This window comes from Xiphophorus couchianus, chromosome 13, assembly GCF_001444195.1.
Source record: "Xiphophorus couchianus chromosome 13, X_couchianus-1.0, whole genome shotgun sequence".
In the NCBI taxonomy this organism is placed as follows: domain Eukaryota; kingdom Metazoa; phylum Chordata; class Actinopteri; order Cyprinodontiformes; family Poeciliidae; genus Xiphophorus; species Xiphophorus couchianus.
The window spans coordinates 24,804,223-24,822,657 of NC_040240.1; the positions used below are offsets into that span (position 1 = coordinate 24,804,223).

At 39.1% G+C, this 18,435-nt stretch overlaps 3 protein-coding genes across 5 annotated transcripts in view; 1 reads left to right on the forward strand and 2 right to left on the reverse strand.

The window, feature by feature from the left end:
* The first annotated feature begins 1,133 nt into the window (after window positions 1-1,133).
* Window positions 1,134-11,552, forward strand: klhl43 (kelch-like family member 43). Its single transcript, XM_028035628.1, has 7 exons — window positions 1,134-1,310; window positions 5,708-6,095; window positions 6,714-6,862; window positions 6,951-7,297; window positions 8,802-9,101; window positions 9,246-9,421; window positions 10,145-11,552. The coding sequence occupies exons 2-7, from the start codon at window positions 5,794-5,796 to the stop codon at window positions 10,932-10,934; spliced, it is 2,064 nt and encodes a 687-aa protein (XP_027891429.1). The 5' UTR covers window positions 1,134-1,310; window positions 5,708-5,793; the 3' UTR covers window positions 10,935-11,552.
* A 1,442-nt stretch (window positions 11,553-12,994) lies between these two features.
* The window catches only part of rpl11 (ribosomal protein L11), an 18,656-nt gene continuing 13,215 nt past the window's right edge, over window positions 12,995-18,435 (reverse strand). The window contains exons 1-6 of one of the 2 annotated variants that reach the window (XM_028037140.1): window positions 16,744-16,791; window positions 16,509-16,659; window positions 16,321-16,427; window positions 15,171-15,302; window positions 14,005-14,115; window positions 12,995-13,086 (exon numbers count right to left, since the gene is read on the reverse strand). In XM_028037140.1, the coding sequence (XP_027892941.1) occupies window positions 13,057-13,086; window positions 14,005-14,115; window positions 15,171-15,302; window positions 16,321-16,427; window positions 16,509-16,659; window positions 16,744-16,776 (564 nt within the window). In that variant the 5' untranslated portion in view covers window positions 16,777-16,791 and the 3' untranslated portion in view covers window positions 12,995-13,056. Of the gene's footprint in view, window positions 13,087-14,004; window positions 14,116-15,170; window positions 15,303-16,320; window positions 16,428-16,508; window positions 16,660-16,743; window positions 16,792-18,435 lie in introns of those variants that run through there. The other variant, XM_028037141.1, reaches the window with a different exon arrangement.
* LOC114156605 (cyclic GMP-AMP synthase) overlaps window positions 17,767-18,435 on the reverse strand; it is a 9,212-nt gene continuing 8,543 nt past the window's right edge. For both annotated transcript variants that reach the window (XM_028037137.1, XM_028037136.1), the window contains one exon: window positions 17,767-18,435. This exon is cut by the window's right edge and continues 1,232 nt beyond it. The gene's annotated coding sequence lies outside the window, so the exon portion shown is untranslated.

Genomic DNA, 18,435 nt, shown 5'->3' on the forward strand with positions numbered 1-18,435 from the left:
TGTTTTTTAATTTATTGAATATTTGAACCATTTTTTTATTGGACATGAACATTTTTAGATTTTTTTCTTCTCATAATCTATAGCTATTTTTTTCTATGTTAATATAAAAATTAAAACCCAATATTTTAATATTAGATATCTAGCAAAAAAGCTAAATTTAATCCAGAAAATGTATGAATTTATTGACTTATTTAATGATTTTTCCATAAAATTGGCCTTGACCTCATTTTAAAATTTACACTAGATTTTTATGACCATTTGTTTTGTTAATTTATTTTATTTTTATTATTTTATCCATCATTTATTCATTTATTTATCTTTTATTTATTAAATGTGCTTTAAATTTTCTTTATTTATTCAAAATATTTGAACCCTTTGTGAATGGACATGAACATTTAATGTGGGATATTTTTATGAAAACAGTAAAGTTTGTTTCAGAAAAGGTACAAATTTATTTACTTATTTATTTACTCATTAAATTTGCTGCGACTTCTCTGAAAGATATTTTTGATCTTATTTAGTCAGATTTCTATTAATTTATTTTATTTTACTTATTTATCCATTAGTTATTTATTATTTTTTTGTTTATTAAATGTGCTGTGTTTTTTTAAATTAATCCAGAATTTTTCAAATAATGTTATGTTTTTTCTTTTATATAACAAAATCAACATTTGTTTTAAAAAAGTGACTTGTTTTTTACTCATAAGGTTTAGTTGTAACTAATTTTTTATTGACTTTAACAACAAATAGTGACATTTAAAAATTGAGAAGATATTTATGAGGAGAGGTCATAACAGCTCAACTTTAGAAATTAATTTATTTTTAGAGAAAACATAACAACAAAAATCGACTGAATTCATCAAAAATCCCGAATAATTTCTCTTGGTTGTTTGTAACATCTGGAGAAGGAAAAACTGACCTTGTTTTCATTTTGTAATGAGAAATCTGGCAGATGTTCAGGAGGGAACCGGATCCAGAACCAGAACCTGAAACCCAGCCGGAGGTTCTGGGTGAAGGGACAGCTGGGAAACTCGGAGCTATTTTTGGGCAGGAGGCTGAAGGAGAGAGTCTCTATTTGGAGATGGAGGTGGAAAATGTGAAGGAGGTTCTGACGAACCCGACGTCACATTGTTGGTGGAAGCCTGAAACCCTGAACCACACACACACACACACACACACACACACACACACACACAGCACTCCTGTAGACGGACTAAAGGACGAGACAAAGCGGAAAACAACTGAGAAACTAAACATAAAGGAAGGAAACACGAGAGAAACGAAAGGAACAAGAGAGGAAGGAGGAAAAGGTACAACTTTTAATTTAATCCATTTCTGCTGGGAAATCAGGTTTTCAGTACCAACCATTTAAGGTGGTACTGATGAGGATATTTAAGGGTTTTTAGATTTCAGCTGCTTTTTCAGTGAAATACTCTGTTGATAATCATATGTGACCTGCTGTCATAAAAAGACTGAAACGCAGCAGAAGAACCAGAACCAGAACACCAGGACAGAAACTCTGTTTTATCCACTGCTTGTCATATTATCATTATTATTTCCTTATTTAAACTATTAAAAGTGTAAAAGTTTTAATACAGGCAAACTGACACAGATACACTGAAAAAAGAAAACAGGTGATCCAACTTAAACAAACTGAGTTCATTTTTTCCAAGGAATCATATTCAGTTTATCCAAATAAACATGTTAAGTTTATAAACTTGTCATGTTAAACAAATGTAAATTCAGTAAGTCTGACAAACTTAATTTGATCACTTGTAACAAATTAATGAAACTTTTTAAGTTGACGCTCCATTCTCTGTTTTCCAGTGAACCCAGCATATTCAGTCTGTTTCTAACTGGTTTTCAGATTAACCACCAGGGCCGATCTTCCCTCCTTCCAGGTTTAGTGTCAGAACAATGGCAGCTAGTATCTGTGCAGACCCCACACATGCTGGACACAAACAGTTTAGACTTTCAGCCCCCAGTCTGTCTCCCTGATGAACATAATGAAAACTTTGCAGCCTGGAGAATCAGAAACTCTGCTGAGAAACTAAAGAGGCGTGTTCTGTTCACTCTGTAAATAATCTGCTTTTTAAATGTATTTCATTTCTGTTTCTGTGAAACTCGAGGAGGATCTTTGGTTGTAAATAATTTTCAGTGAATCTTTCTCTTCATTTCTCATCAGGAAAACAGCTTACATAAACTCTGGTTTGTATTTTCTGGACTTCTGTCAAAAAATTATTTCTCAATGTTTGTCAGCAACATGAGACAAATAATTGATTGATTTCAGATTCAATAACTTAATTCAGATGCAGAATTGGGACGTATTAGTTTATGGAAGCTTAATTATAAAACTTAGTAAATATTTTTCCCTCCCCAGTGTTACTTTATTTACATTTTAATCCAATAATCTCTACAAATATATTTCATATTTACACAGTTATTAATATTTGTATTGATATTTGTTTTTTTTTTGCGCTCTGTATCTCTTTAAAATAAATTGTTTCAGGAAATTTATAAAAAAAATTAAAATCTCAACTGTTCAACATCCCGCCCCCTTTTTTCTTTTATGTTGTAAGATTTTTGTTATTGCTAAAAATAAAAACAGTTAATTGTGATTCACTTTAGTTTCTATAGTATGTATAATGTACAGACGTAAAAATCTGACAATATTTAAAGTTAGTTACCTGGTTTGTTTAGGAGTAAAACTAAAGGTAATCTGATGATGATGATGATGATGATGATGATGATGATGATGATGATGATGATGACACTGACAGTCGGACTGGTTCCAGTCTGACCTTGGTACCACATGTTTTTGACATCTGATTGTTATTTTCATGCATCTGAAATGCATTTGCTCCAAAATAAGCCTGGATATCCTGTTAATCATTTTAAGTTGAAAAATGTCGACAACTTGAATTTATGTAAAACGTGGCTTTCTGATGCATTTCAGGCTCCAAAAGGATAAATTATTTTGGTTAATCCTGACTTTTGCTGAATGTTGCATCACTGAATCGGATTTTTAATTCCGTTGATATATAAATATTACAGCTTGATAATATCTTCTAAAACATTAAATCATGCTAAACTTAATTTTACTATTTATTTTAATCTGTTTTTATTTGAATTACAATTAGAACAAAAATATTGCAAAGTATGCCCCAAAAATAATGTAATATTCCAGGGTACAACTAAAATTAAACCAGCTAATTGAACTTAAACTTTAGCATTAGCATTACCTTTTGTGTTAGCTTTAGCATTAGCATGGGCCTAGCCAAATGTCTTTCTTTTTTGGGGGCGATTAACAACAAATGGACCAAAACAAATGCCTTGACCTCTGACATTTGTTGAAAATAAGACATAGTCATCAGCGTATTGGAGAACATTAATCAAAACTGAACAGTTTTTTGTTCCTTTGCTGTTATAATTTACAAAATTGTGATTTGATTTGGACTGAAACTTTATTCTCAAACCCTCTTGCAGCATTTATGTGTATAATTATTTAATGTTCATTCTTTGAAACTAAACATTTGTGTTTTGAAGTCTGTTTTGGAGTGAATCAGAAGTGCAGCTGTAGATGAAATGAAGTTCTGCAGAGTCTCTGCTGCTGGATTGTTGCTGTTCTGTTTCAGGCAGGGTGTCTTTACTTTCTGTAGCAGTGAAGCCACCTCCCCTTCATGTGACACTGACAACAGCTGCAGGTCCGGCCCGGCCCGAGTCCCACCCGGTTCCGTCCATATCGGGCCCAGCGGGCCGGAATGTGCTATTTATGGAGGACGGGATAGAGGCGTGAATCATGTTCACGTCTGTGGTGGAGGTCGTTCAGTTTTAGAGGTTTCAGCCGAGGCGGAAAACATTTAACTGTTTCAGTTTGGATGTTTGACAGTTTCAGGTTTCGGAGGCAGAGGATCTCGTTCCTCTGCCTCTGGTAACCCTAATCCTACCCAACAGAAATCCTGAAAGAGACATTAAAACAGAAAGATTTGATAAAAACACTGATTTTATTTCATTTTAGACTTCAGAGCCTGAAAACGCACTTTAGTCAAAGTAAAATCTAAAAAACTGAAACTAATACACTCAGAGACTGGATTATATTTCCTCGTGTGGCTGAAATTTGGTCTGATTTGGTTTCACGATTATCTTACTGGTAGCTCTGCCACATCAATCAATCAATCAATCAATCAATAAACCAATTCATTGTTTTTCTCTTTTTCTACCAAAAACTGGCTGATAAAAGTCTTCGGTCTAAACCTTTTACTGAAGGAACTTTTTGTTAACAGAGACTCATAAGTCATTTTATTTCTTGTTTCTGTTGTTTTGTTGATTTAACATGAATATCTAAAATGTTTTCTGGTTCCGGTGTTAAATTTTATTAGAATTTAAAGTTGATTAAGTTTTGTATTACTTGAAAATGGTTGAAAATAACTTTTGGAGCAGTTTGCTGTCCAGGCCTAATGACTGTGTGACGAGTTTGAGATGTTTTTAACTGCCTGGTTGTTGAAACGTGACAAGCAACCAAGATTGACTGTTAAATGCAGCTTATTATATGATGTCTTTCAGTTGGTTGAGTTTGTTTTTAAGTAAAATCTGTTCCATTGTGATTTGTTTGTGGCTTGGTTGGACATCACAGATGTAATTAAAATAAAACTTTAAGAGAAACTGGAAACTAAATTAAAATGAAACGATGCAATCTTCACAAACGGAGCAGATGAAGAAGATAATGGTGATGCTGAGGCAGATGGTAAATCAACACTTTAAAGAACATCTGGCATTTCTGCTGTTCATATGATTTTTATTCTTTGAGAGGAACTGAGAACAAATTAGACTTTAGAGCCTTCAGTTCATATCCTGAACAGAAAATCTACATAAAACAAGTCAGAGTTAATATTATTTCATTATTTTGCATTAATTCCCCGGCCTCCATGAACAACTTGTGCCGTCTCTGTCAGGTTCTGGTTTCACTTGCAGATCTTCCCCGGTTGCTCTGTGTGTAGAGAGGCTGTAAAACACAAACTGGAGCTCAGTTCTTCCTTTCTGGCTGGCCTTGCACAGCACACCTGCACCTGTACCTGCCAGTCACTATCACCTCCTAAAGGAGACAAAGTCTGTCCAGCAGCGACGGTCTGGTTGGTTCCAGCAAAGGTGTTAACTGGTTTTCAGCAGCATTTGCAGATGTTACTGGATACAAGTTCATATCAGACCAACATAACATGTTTAGTCATGAGTAAATTATGATTAGTCACTTTCATTTTAGCTTGGTTTTACAAGCCGCACCAAACGACAGAGTATTAGCACCAGGATAAGACATTTTTTGATTTTGAGATGATGTAATAATGCAAAAATAAAGACATAACAATGCAGGGATAAAGTCATAGCATTAGCACAATAAATTCAAGATAATATGGGGATAAAGTTGCAATAATATGAGACTAAAGTCATAACAATATGGAGATATCGTTCTGATAATGTGGGAATAAAGTAATAATAATGCCAGAATAAAATAATAACATTCTAGAATAATTTTGTAGCAATTTTATAAAAATTAAAATGAGGAAATTTGAGGATCTTGCTCAGTTTTTCTTAGAATAAGAAATTTTCTAGAAATTTTCTGAGATTCTTTGATGGAAATATACAGTTTTTCTTTTCCATATTCCGCACAGCTTAACGGAGTTTTTCTCTCCGTGTCCCATTATTTCCTCTTCAGGTGCTGTGTGTTGTGTTGAAGCAAAACCACCAAGGAAACCAGGAACAATCCTGACAGCTTGATCAGTTCTGAAGCTGAAATCAAACATGGCGCCTAAGAAGAAGGCTGTCCGTCAGAGGAAACCTGCTACAGACGCCATCATGGACCCCAGCTCCCTGCCGGTGAAGGTGGAGAGCCGGGGCGACGGCGTGGTGGTGGTGGAGGCGGCGGTGAAGAAGATCGAGCAGATCGCGGCGCTGGACATCGCTCAGCTCAACAGCCTCAACCTGCCGCTGCCGCCGCCCGTCATCAAACCCGGGGAGCGCGGGCTCGGCCTGGGCAGCGAGCTCACACGGCCTCTCCATGGCAACGCTCTGCTGGACGAGCTCAGCAAGATGCGGCAGGAGAAGTCAGTCTGCGCCGCCGCATCTGGATCAGAACCAGGCTCTGAGAAAAGATGCTAAAATATCCAGATGTGATTCAGTAACAATCATCCAGATGTGATTCAGTAACAATCATCCAGATGTGATTCAGTAACAATCATCCAGATGTGATTCAGTAATGGCCGCTGCTCAGATATAAACCATCAAACATTACAGGGAAATATAGTTAAACTAAAGATGGATGGATGGATGGATGGATGGATGGATGGATGGATGGATGGATGGATGGATGGATGGATGGATGGATGGATGATGGAGTAATGGATGGATGGATGGATGGATGGATGGATGGATGGATGGATGGATGGATGATGGAGTAATGGATGGATGGATGGATGGATGGATGGATGGATGGATGATGGATGGATGGATGGATGGATGGATGATGGATGGATGGATGGATGATGGAGTAATGGATGGATGGATGGATGGATGATGGATGGATGGATGGATGGATGATGGAGTAATGGATGGATGGATGGATGGATGGATGGTTGGATGGATGGATGGATGGATAAATTGACAGGTGGACGTTGTTGTCTTCAGGCCGGCTGCTGATTGGTTCCTGCTCCCTACTTGTTCAGGTTTCTGACCGATCTGGAGTTGGCCTGTAAGACTAAAGCCTTTGACGTCCATAAGCTGGTCATCTCCTCGGTCAGCCAGTATTTCAGGGAGATTCTGGCCAAAGACCCTGGAATGAAGCGCCTGGAGCTCCCCTCCCTGTCACCGCTGGGTCCGTTCTCTCATGCCACATCAAGTTCCTAACCTTCGTAAGGAATTATAAAAGTTATTCATGAAGGTTTTCATGTGTCTGTCTCCAGGTCTCGCCAACGTCATCACCTTTGCCTACATGGGCCGTGTCCACATGTCCCTCTACACCATTGGATGCACCGTCTCTGCCGCCGCCACCCTGCAGATCCCGCAGCTCCTGAAGATGTGCGTGGACTTCCTGCTGGCTGAGCTCAACGTGCAAACCTGCGTCTACATCTGGAACATCGCCGCAGCCTACGGACTGCTGCCCGTCTGCACCGCCGCCCGCCGCTTCGTCCTGGAAAACTTTGTCCAGTTCGCCGAAACGCCGTTGTTCATGCAGCTGACCCTGGAGCAGATCTCCGCCTTCCTGCAGGACGACTCCCTGGTCCTGCCATCAGAGGTCACGGCTTTCCAGGTCAGGAGTCAAACTTTAGATGCTCCCCCAGAATAACTTATATCCTCTTCTCAAATCTTTTCCAAGAAGATAACACTCCCAGTATTTACCCATCTCGGCTCATTCCTTCTATTTACAGCAGGGTCCAAAAACAGACCCCAGACCAGCTGCTCTCCAGCCAGCACAGACCCACATTTCCAACCAGACACCCACATGTCCACCGTGACCTGAAATCTCTAAACATAACTCACACTGTATGCTTTTTATTAATATACATGTTCACAACGGAAATAGACGAGCAGCTGAGACTTTAGTATTTATAATCTGAGCAGAACATGAGTCTGTCAGTGAGTTAACAGCTGCTCCGTTCTGTAGATGAGCGCCTTCACGAATATCAAAATCTCAGTTTAATTATGTTATTAACTTTGCTGATGGATGATTGTTAAATTCATGGGTTCTGAGCCTCTGAATGGATTAATCACGTTTAGCTGAGTATCATCAGCATAACACATAATAAATAATTTTACAGAGTGGAAGTGAATACCTACAAAAGAGAAATGCCCCAAACACTGAACCCTGTGGTACACCATCAGCAATTGTGGTGGACAAGGAAGATTTGAATGTCTTTACCTGTCGAGTCTCGACCCATGATCCTTACAGAGAATTCAAGTCTTGGTGAAAGAATACTGTGATCAACTATAAAAATGCAGCACTAAGATCTAACAGGATTGATGTAAACACACATGCCCACCATCTGAACTCATTATCTCACTCCCACTGTGCAGTGCGGCATTAGTTGCTGCAGTTTGGTGAATCTAGTCTGTTTCCACTGTAAAAGCATTAGATACATCTAATGCATACGGCACCATTCAACTGTAGGTACACAGGACAATGGTTCAGTACTGTTAGGGTGCAGCTACTGGGGGACAGAAAAACATCACAGCTTCTGACAAGCACCAGACATTCTAGTCATGTTTGTGCAACGACAAACATGACGCACTGGGGTTAATGATGCCACATTAACCCCACCTGCCCAATCCAACTGGCGGTGGAAACGTTCTCTTAAATACGCCAAACCATAAAATTTGTCAAGAATCACTCTATTTGGACAATGTTTGTTTCTACCCAAGTTGAGTGTGGGCGTGGTCAGGAACTACAGGAGCTGTAGTTGAAACGCCGATGATGTACAGTCAGTTTCTCAGAAGCTGTGGGTTGGCCTGTCCAGTTGACACTGTATGCCTTCTTCTGCCACAACTGAAGCTTGGACTTCAAGTTTAACTATGGGATTGTCAAATTGTAGTTCACTTCCCAACTACTACAGCCAATCAATGAATGCAGTCTGCTGTCAGTCAGATCACTTGAGAGCAAAACCCAGCTAGGTCCGGGGAAGAACCAGTTAAAGTAAAGGCTATAGTGGCTATAGTGTACCTAAAAGCACAAACCCACAAACTCAGTGGAAATGAGGAATTAGTGACTTCATGATGCCCTTTTTCAGCACACTGAAACTCTTCACTGACTCCTGCAGCTCGCCAATAAGTGGCTGGACTTCGACGCTTCCCGTCAGCCTCACGCTGCTGAGCTTCTGTCCCAAGTCCGTTTCGAGACGATTCCAGCCAGCGAGCTGGTGAGCCAGATCCAGCCCGTCCCCCGAATGATGCTGGACCCCCAGTGTCACCGCCTGCTGGTTGACGCCATGAACTACCATCTGCTGCCCCACCAGCAGAACACTCTGCAGTCCCGGCGTACTCAGGTCCGAGGGGCCCAGCAGACTCTGCTCACCATCGGAGGACGTCCGTCACTCACTGAGAGGGCTCTTAGCCGAGAGGTCAGTGTCGACATGGCAACAGTAACACTAATTACTGACAAAAAAATTTAAACTGCCTTTTTTAGTAATAACCTTTTAAGATTGGTCTCCCTAAAATGCAGGGTATGAGCCAAGTTATTGTTGACCTTTGACCTTCCCATTCAGGTGCTGTGGAGGGACCCTCGTGAAGGAGGAGCCACCTGGCGCCACCTGACCCAGCTTCCGGCTAAGAGCTTTAACCAGTGTGTGGCCGTCATGGATGGCTTCCTGTACGTGGCCGGAGGAGAGGACCAGAACGACGCTCGCAACCAGGCCAAGCATGCCGTCAGCACGCTCAGCAGGTAAACCAGCTAATCTTAACAAGAATACAACCCTGATCCAAACCTCCGCTTGGCCTTTTCCTTCCAAGCATTCAGAGTTGCTGTAAACTCTTTTACATGAGCTTGATCAACAGTCCAAGACTCTGTTCTATTTTCCTGTTTGTTCTTTACTTAATTCTGACCTCTAAACCACATCTGCCTGCTTCTGTAAAACAAGCAGAAATAATTGATGTTTTTGAAGACAATTGTGAAAGAAAATCCAAAAGCTGACACTAACAAAGGAAAGCCAATCCGGTTACTTTGGTATTCCTGATGTCGCTCTGCTTCAGCAAACCTTTATTAATATAAGTCAATTAGCAGAGGTCTGTATAATAGAATAGAATAGAATAGAATAGAATAGAAGTACTTTATTCATCCCAGCAGGGAAATTACATTGCAGTTACAGCATAGAGACAAGACACAATAACAACTACCACTGTAGAGTTTGACTGCATGATGAGGCAGTTTTCCAGTTAGTTCAAACGTGGAGGACAAGGGACGCATCTAAACGCTGCAGGACCTTTGAGGACTGCAGATTCAGACAACTGATCTAGAGAAAAGCTCTCAAAGAACAACCTTCAGAAAGCCTTAAGAACCATCAGGCCAAGAAATGGAAAACTTTAACCAACACTTTGAGAGCCAGTTTCTGTCTCTACTTGTTTTGTGAATCAGATAAAGGTCACTGTCTCTCCTCCAACCCATCAGGTACGACCCTCGCTTCAACACCTGGCTGCACCTGGCCAGCATGCGTCAGCGCCGCACCCACTTCTCCCTGTCTGCCAGCGGCGGCCGCCTGTTCGCCATTGGCGGTCGCAACGTTGAGGGTCTTCTGGCCACCACTGAGAGCTACCTGCCGGCCTCCAACACCTGGCAGATGAAAGCCCCCATGGAGGTGCCCCGCTGCTGCCACTCCAGTGCCACTCTGCCCTCCGGAGACATCCTGGTGACCGGCGGCTACATCAGCTGCGCCTACTCCCGGTCAGTGGCCCGCTACCGCATGGAGAGCGACACCTGGACCGAGCAGGCTCCCATGGAGACGCCCCGTGGCTGGCACTGCTCCGCCACCCTCGGAGGGAGGGTTTATGTTGTAGGTGGAAGCCAGCTGGGGCCCGGAGGAGAGCGGGTGGATGTCCTGTCAGTGGAGGTGTTCTCCCCAGAGAGCGGGGCGTGGGGTCGGGTCGCCTCTCTCCCACTGGGCGTGAGCACCGCCGGCCTCTCCCCACTGGGAGACGAGCTGTACCTGCTGGGCGGCTGGAACGAGGCGGAGAAGCGCTACAAGGCGGCTGTGCAGAAGTACGATCCGGCTACCGACAGCTGGTCCAAAGCCGAAGACCTCCCGGAGCCCACCGTGGGCGTGTCCTGCTGCAGCCTGACCCTGCCACCCCGCAATGCGACGCGCCGGCAGCAACACCGCAACACGCCGGGCCACGAAGACCCGCAGCAGGCCGCCAAGAACCGGAGCAGGGAGAGTAGCATGGCCCCTGCCAAGGCGTAGCGCGACCCGGAGGCAAACCATGATCATGTCCGAGGACTTTTCTGTCTGCAAACATTTCACACCTGAATAATAGCTTTTCTAAAACCTGCAAAAGGAAGGAAGTTCTAAACCTGGAGCACAAAAAATATTCTATATGTATCAATATGGGGAGCAGAGAAAACCAGAAGAGTTTCTCCTTTTCTTCTGATTAAAGTGGAGCTAATTTATCTGTGCTGATGAGCAGAAAACAAGAGGAAGCTGCAGGTGGAGGCTAGTTTAGAGAGAAAGCTGGAAGGGAAAAGAGTGGAGCAGGTGGATGAGCAGGAAAGATGGAGCAGAATGAAGGAGTGAACCTGTTAATTTACTTAATGTGATGTAATGTGGAGAATCAGACATAAAAAGTGATAAATCAGATCGTCTTAATGAGAGAAATGTAAAACACGCTCTTAAAGCTAATGAAAAATAAATCAATAAAAAGTTTAAATTTTTACTGCAACTATGACTGAACCAGTGAGACTCCAGTCCTTCGGTCTGTGGAGTAAACCACTGTAAAAACAAAATGCTGATGTAACTCATTTGATCAAAACTCTGGATTGTTTTGGTGGAGATTCACTGAATAAAGACAATCTGGTCCAGACATTTTGCTTCTGCTGTTTTCTGTATTAAACAGCCGTTTGGAGATCCTCCTCCACCTGCCAGGTGTTTGATTTGGGCCGACATGAAGGTAAAACTCTACAGTTTGTGTCCAGGATGTGTAGGGTCTGCAGAATGTTACCTGCACTTTTTTTGACCCTTGACCTTTACAGCCCAATAACATCCCAGACGACAATGTGTATGTTAAATTTTATGTAAAGGTTTTATGCTTTTTCAATTGTAAGACCTAAAATAGAAATAAGTTACTAAAAAAGTGAGTTTTCAAAGCAGCTAAATTGTTATCTGGTGCCATATAGCTACTATAATAAGTACAATACACTGACATGAATGTATGATACATAATGACTTTTGTTCTTTGAAACGGTTCATAAGCAGAAAAATCAATTAAAAATTAAATGATAAAAGTGATTTTGTTTAGATGTTTACTAAAAGGGTAAACAACAACAGCCTCTGGTGGAACATTTGCAGCTCTGAGGGTAAAACCTGATTTTTAGAGATTATAACGTTTATAAACCACCAACCTGAACTTTGACATCCATTTTACCCCAATAATCACCAGACTGTTGAATACGAGGCAATGCTGCCACCTTGTGGTTGAACACCGTATTTTTTTAAACTTGCAGGACCGTTTCATTAGGATCAATGCGTTCAGATTTATTTGCTTCAGAAAAGAAGCGTTAAGATTTTATGCATCAGTTAAAAACCAGCTGAAATCTCAGTTAAAGCTTTTATAGATCAAACATCTCAGTTTTGTTTTGTGGATCTTGTATAGTTGATCATACAAAATTACTAAAAACATCCATCAGGCTGCGCATAATTTCTGCTAATAATCTTTAATATATATATATATATATATATATATGAAACGTCACTGAAATAAGAAAAAAAAATGTATTGACCCTTTCATGCATGAATTATGATCCTTTGTGTCAGGATGTTTTTTCCATTTTTAATTTTTTTATTAAAGGTAGGAAAAACATTTTTGTAAAATCTTTTTTAGGTGATCTATTGTAATTTTCTCCAAATACAGTCATTTGAAAAATACATCAGTAGTATTGTTCTTCAGGGGTTATCTGATGTCACAATATTTTATTTTACCTACAAGAGTCGTCTACAGTAGGAGGGATCGGGTCGGTCGGCCATATTGGATTTAACAAAAATAATTTCTTGTATTTGCAGCTGATGGCCAGTAGTTGATGGTGTATTTTATGATGCATTAGTGTAATACTTCAGTGGTCTGTGAGCATTTATAACATAAAAAACCAAAATGGCTTTTAGACAATGTAGTGACCACCATGCATGAAAGGGTTAATATGGAAAAATGCTTCTAGTTCAGTTTCTCTGTGTTGCTCTCATAGCTTTATGGGATTACATCACTTCCTGATTAAAAATTAATAATAAAAAAAGAATTAATCCCACAACAGACCTTGTGTTTTTGGTTTTTTACCATTTTATTATTTAGTTACAAACAAGACAGAGAGGAGCTCCTTTACTTGCCGGGGAGAATGATGCCATCATACTGGGAAAAGAAACAGAAAACAACACAGTTTTAGTCAAAAGTGAAAAACTGATGATAAAAAATCTGATCATTTATTACGTTAAACATTCGAACATGTCCAAAAATAAAAATATTCACCATGGGAGCCATTTTGTTGGCAGCCATATTGGATATTTCCATATGGAGATTCCAGCTTTTTTAGATTTAATTGAAACTTCAGGGAATGTTTTTGGTTTTCTGATGTCTGAGTTTAAACATTAAATGAAGTAAAACTTAAGCTTCGCCACAATGTGAGCCAAAAACAAAAACATATGAAGATTAAATAAATAAAAGATAAAAGATTCAATTAAATTCATACATCAAAGCGGTACATTTTAACGGTTCTTAAAAACTTTGGCTAACAGTACAAAGAACCAGCTCATGTTCAAAATAAATGTAAACAAATGAAGTTTTTTTTTCTGCAATATTTGCATTGAATTTCCAAAAGAACTAAACTGAATCAGAAATCTGCTGTTGGAGCTGATTTTGTGAGACTGAGTTGGATTTTATGTGTTTTTTATTTTATATCATTTCATATTCCAACAGAAAAAATCCATCTCCTTTTTGCTAAATTTAATGTTTATCTTTATTTTAAAGATAAAACTGTGTTGTATTTGTTTAATGTTTCCTAAAGTAAACATTAAACTAAATTTATGTCTTTTTAAAAAAACAAAACAATTCATGACATTTGAGGGTCTAAAGTTATTTTTGACTGGAATGAAAGAAAAATGGTTCTTAGGTTACAACGGTCAGTGGTCTAGTCAAAGTCTAGAACTAAGACAACTGTATTTAATCCCATATTTTGTATTTTTGAGCCTGATGTTGTAGTGATAACTTCCATGTTTCTCCACAGGTGGGATCAGCAGGTTGAAACCACTTCCTGTTGACCTCTGAACTCACTTTCTGCTGGAACCAGCGCATGGCCTCCTCTTTGCGGATGCGGTGCTTGGCGCCGATGCGACCCGTTTTCCGCTTCTTGTCTGCGATGCTGAAGCCGGGTCTGCCCAGAACCTGGAGGAGAGAGAGGTGAATTAGAGCTGCACCGATCCATATCAATATCTCCACCGATCCATATCAATATCTGCACCGATCCTGATAATGAAAACGATTCTAAATCAGCCATCAGTGACGACGGTTCACCACATAAACTCCAAAACAAGAAATGTTTGTCTTAATGTGTCAGAATTAACATTAATTTAATGTTAATTTAATGTTAATTCCTGTGTTTTTGTTTTTAGTGACAAATTGTGCGCAGTAAAGTCATTTTAACTTTGTTTTCTATAATCTTTGTTTTTACAGATTATATATCTGCATCAGTCCTGATATCGGTAACAATGTTCCAGATCTATTCACTATAACTCTATGCTTTGTGCTCAGAGCAACATCGTGTTTTCTCATTTATTTTACATTATATTTAAATTTCCTCACTTTCTGCACTGCAAAAACAAAATGTTAAGTAATTTTGGTGGAAAAATGTTTTTAATCAATATTCCTTCATGTTGACAAAACGTTCTAGTTCCACTGGCAGATTAATTCATTATAACAGAACATTTTTCTATGTTTCAGGTGAAATAATCCGCCAGAGGAACTAGAACCATTTATCAACTTAGAACAAACTCATATTCCTTGCTGACGTTATTCATAAGTTAGTTTTGTCTTATTTCAGTAGACCAACATATTTCCATCTTGCAGTGAACCGTTTGAAATAATGTTTGTTGTTTATTTTACATGTTTGACCAAACTAATCAACCTATTGTTGGTTTTCTTATTATTTATTTGACATTGACTGTTATGCTTCTAACTGCACAGACTGAACAAATTAAAGTTGTTTTTACATGTTAGATCAAACTTGTGCAGCTGTAGTAGATTTGTGTTTTAAAAAAGAATCTTTTAAGGGAATTCAGAAATGTTTTCTGTATCGAATCAGATACAGGAAGTGAAGAAAGTGGATCGGTGAATCTTTGAGACTCAACCCGGTTGATCAAGGTTGGATTGTTTCCATAGAAACGATCGATCCTGTAACATTTTCTCGCAGCTCCTCTGTGACCAGGACGTTCGAGTCTCACCACGTAGAAGTCGAGTCCGTAGATGCCGATGCTGGGGTCATACTTGATGCCCAGGTCGATGTGCTCCTGGATGCCGAAGCCGAAGTTCCCGGTGTCCGAGAAGTTGTTCTTCCTCAACTCGTACTCGCGCACCTGAAGGCAGCAGAGGAGAGGAACGTCATCGTACGGCAAGCAGTCAGTTTTTTTCTCTGCAGATTCATGTTGTCATTATCACAAGAATACTATAAAGTCTTAATAATACAAAAACAATCAGAAAGTTACAGGATAAAGTTATTTTATGAGAACTACAGTACAAGAAATAAGTAACTTGAAAGAATGTTGAGCACCTTGTGAAGTTTTACTTTGATAAAAGTTTTATGGATAATCTTAACACATCAACATCTTTGAACAGATAACAGATTCTCCCATTGTAACAAGTTTTTTCTTGTAATTTTAATTTTCTGGTAAAATTGCATCGTTTACCTCACAGTTGGACGACAAAGAACAGTCAGGTTTTGAAAATATTTATCCTCATTTCTCATAAACAACAACAAAAAAAACTATAACAAAAACAATAACTACAATCAGAAATCAGGTCTGGTCTGAATAAATCTGATTATATTTTTAAGCCATATGGCCCAGTCTATGTGAAATGTAACAAAACTAGATGACAGAAAAATTATGGCATCTAAAAAAACAATGTTCCACAGCAGATGATCAGGATCTGAATCAGTCAAAAACAAAGATTCAAAGTCTGTAAAAAACTTTAGAAACTTTAAACAAACTATCCGTTTAAAACTGTTTCCACAACATTTACACTCAAATGACACATTTTCCAGACATGTTTACAATAAACTGCTGGTCCATCGTTCCCAAAAAGGTTCAAATGTCATTTAATAGTTTAAACATGGACAAACTTCAATCTTACACATAGAACTATTTAAACTAGACCTGGTCTGGTGTTAAAGCTATACCAAGATAGAACCAGTAGCGCAGTTAAAACCAACCAGATTCTCCCCAACATGTCGGTGCTCATCATCAGCTGGCTGAAAAAAAACAAACTATTTTCCCTCGTAGTTGAAAGACAAATTAACGTTTTATGTTAAATTTGTTTAACAGTAGAAAATACAGCCTTTTTAATCAGAATTAAAGCCGTTATTTACAGCCTCACCTTCAGCCCTTTCTCCAGGATCTCCTCTGCTTTGGCCCCACGGACGGTGCAGTGGACAGCAATCTTTTCATTCCTGCGAATGCCGAAGGATCTCACAGTATAGCGGGCTGCGGAGAGACGAACGGGCCCAGAATCAGAACACGCCTCCAGCATTCAGTCCCACCGGCAGGCCGGACCCAAACACTGACCCTTAGAGAAGACGGGAGTCTGTCCGGTCAGCTGCTCCAGCACCTTGGCGGCTCTGGTCAGTCTGTCTCCGCTTTCGCCCACGCAGATGTTCAGGCAGAGCTTCCTGATGCGCAGCTCTCTCATGGGGTTCTCCTTCTTCTCACCCTGGTCCTGCAGGGAAAAACACAGAGGATTATTTAGTAGCAAAACTCACCTGACAGCTGCTGTCATATCTAGTTAAAGCACCTAACCAACCCAGGCCGCAGTTAACCTGCTAACGAAACCCATTTCAACACCTAGGCAGCTCTGTGGAGCTCGCTGTCAGAAACACACGCCGGGTGGAGAACATGTCTGAACATCTCTCCGGTAGCATTAGCATCAAAACAGATCTCAGATCTGTCCGAAATGTAATGAACTCACAGCTCAAATATGAACGGAATCCAGTCGAGAAACTACGCGACACGTTTCAACACCTTCAGCAGAATGTTTACCCGAACTATCAGTGAAATAAACAGTTTTCAGAGGCTATCCTGTTAGCATCGGTAACCTTAGCTAATTTAACCTACATTTGTGGTGATTATCTAACAAATACAGCGGCAGAAACAAAGTTCATCTTTGGGTCCGTGTGTCTGAACAGCGAATAGCCGATAAATCAGCTTTAACACCCCGATGATTGTAGATTTAAACCGTAACTTCGTGTGAGTTCAATGCGACATTACACTCACCGCCATATTGGATCGCTTAGAAAAGGACGACACATTTCCGGCGGGACAGCTTTATAGCCCAGTGTGCGCCTTCAATTGACCCCCCCGGAAATAAAAGACAGCAACGAGAGGGTTCCGCTTAAAGAGTACCGTTTAAATCCACACTACTATCCTTTCTTCTAAATATTATTTTAAAATCATACTTATATTCTTCTTATATTTATTTAAGAGTACTACAATGCGTAATAATAGCTTAATTAGCTTTAATATATTATTTTATTATTATAGTGAAATATTTAATAGTTCACATTATTATTAACAATAGTAATGCAAACTATTGTTAATACTAAGAAATATTTATTATTACTATTATTATTATTATTATTATTATTATTATTATTATTAAAGTACAGTGTAAAAATAATTGCCAGATATCAATATTGCATTTATAGTTGAAGGTAAAGGAAATCCAATAAAACATTCATCTATTAATAAGAGCATAAATGCAATAAATATTACGTATTCTTTGAAAAAGAAAAACTGTTGTGGCAAATGAGGATTAATGAATGAATGATGATAATTATATTACTGTTTATTAATCCTTACAGGTCACAAAGCACTAAAATACAAAGATGGCAATGACTTAGGCTAAATATTTTATGACCAAAAAGAATTTTGCTGCAATCTGAAAAATATTTAACATTTCATTTTTAGAAAAGGATAGTTATGTTTGTTTCCCAAGGAAGCTTCATTTAATAACATGTTGTTCTGATTTAAAAATAAACATACAGTTAAAATTTTTTCAATATTTTCTGATACAAACTTTATTACGCATATTAGTCACAAACCTTTTGGTTTTTATTTTTGCAGATGATGCAGCCGCTCTTTGTTCTGATCAGGATTTAAAGCAGCTTTAGGAGATTGTCAGAAATAAATTTATCAACTTAAATGATGAAATTATCCAAAAGCAAATTTATGTTGGTTGGAAATTGAAAAAAAAATTATAGAATAACTTACTAACTGATAGTGGATTCAGTAATTAATTAGTGTCTATGCACACATGGACATGTGCATGTTTATAAATGTGTCCATATACAGGATTAGCATTTTGGTTAAGAAATTGTATGTAAACTTGGGGCTAGCGCTGGCTAAGCCACTCCTTCTTCCTGCTTCCTTTCAAAGAAATGAAAAACACACATTAAGATCTGCTGAGATCTGAAATGTTGCAATGGATACAGGAATC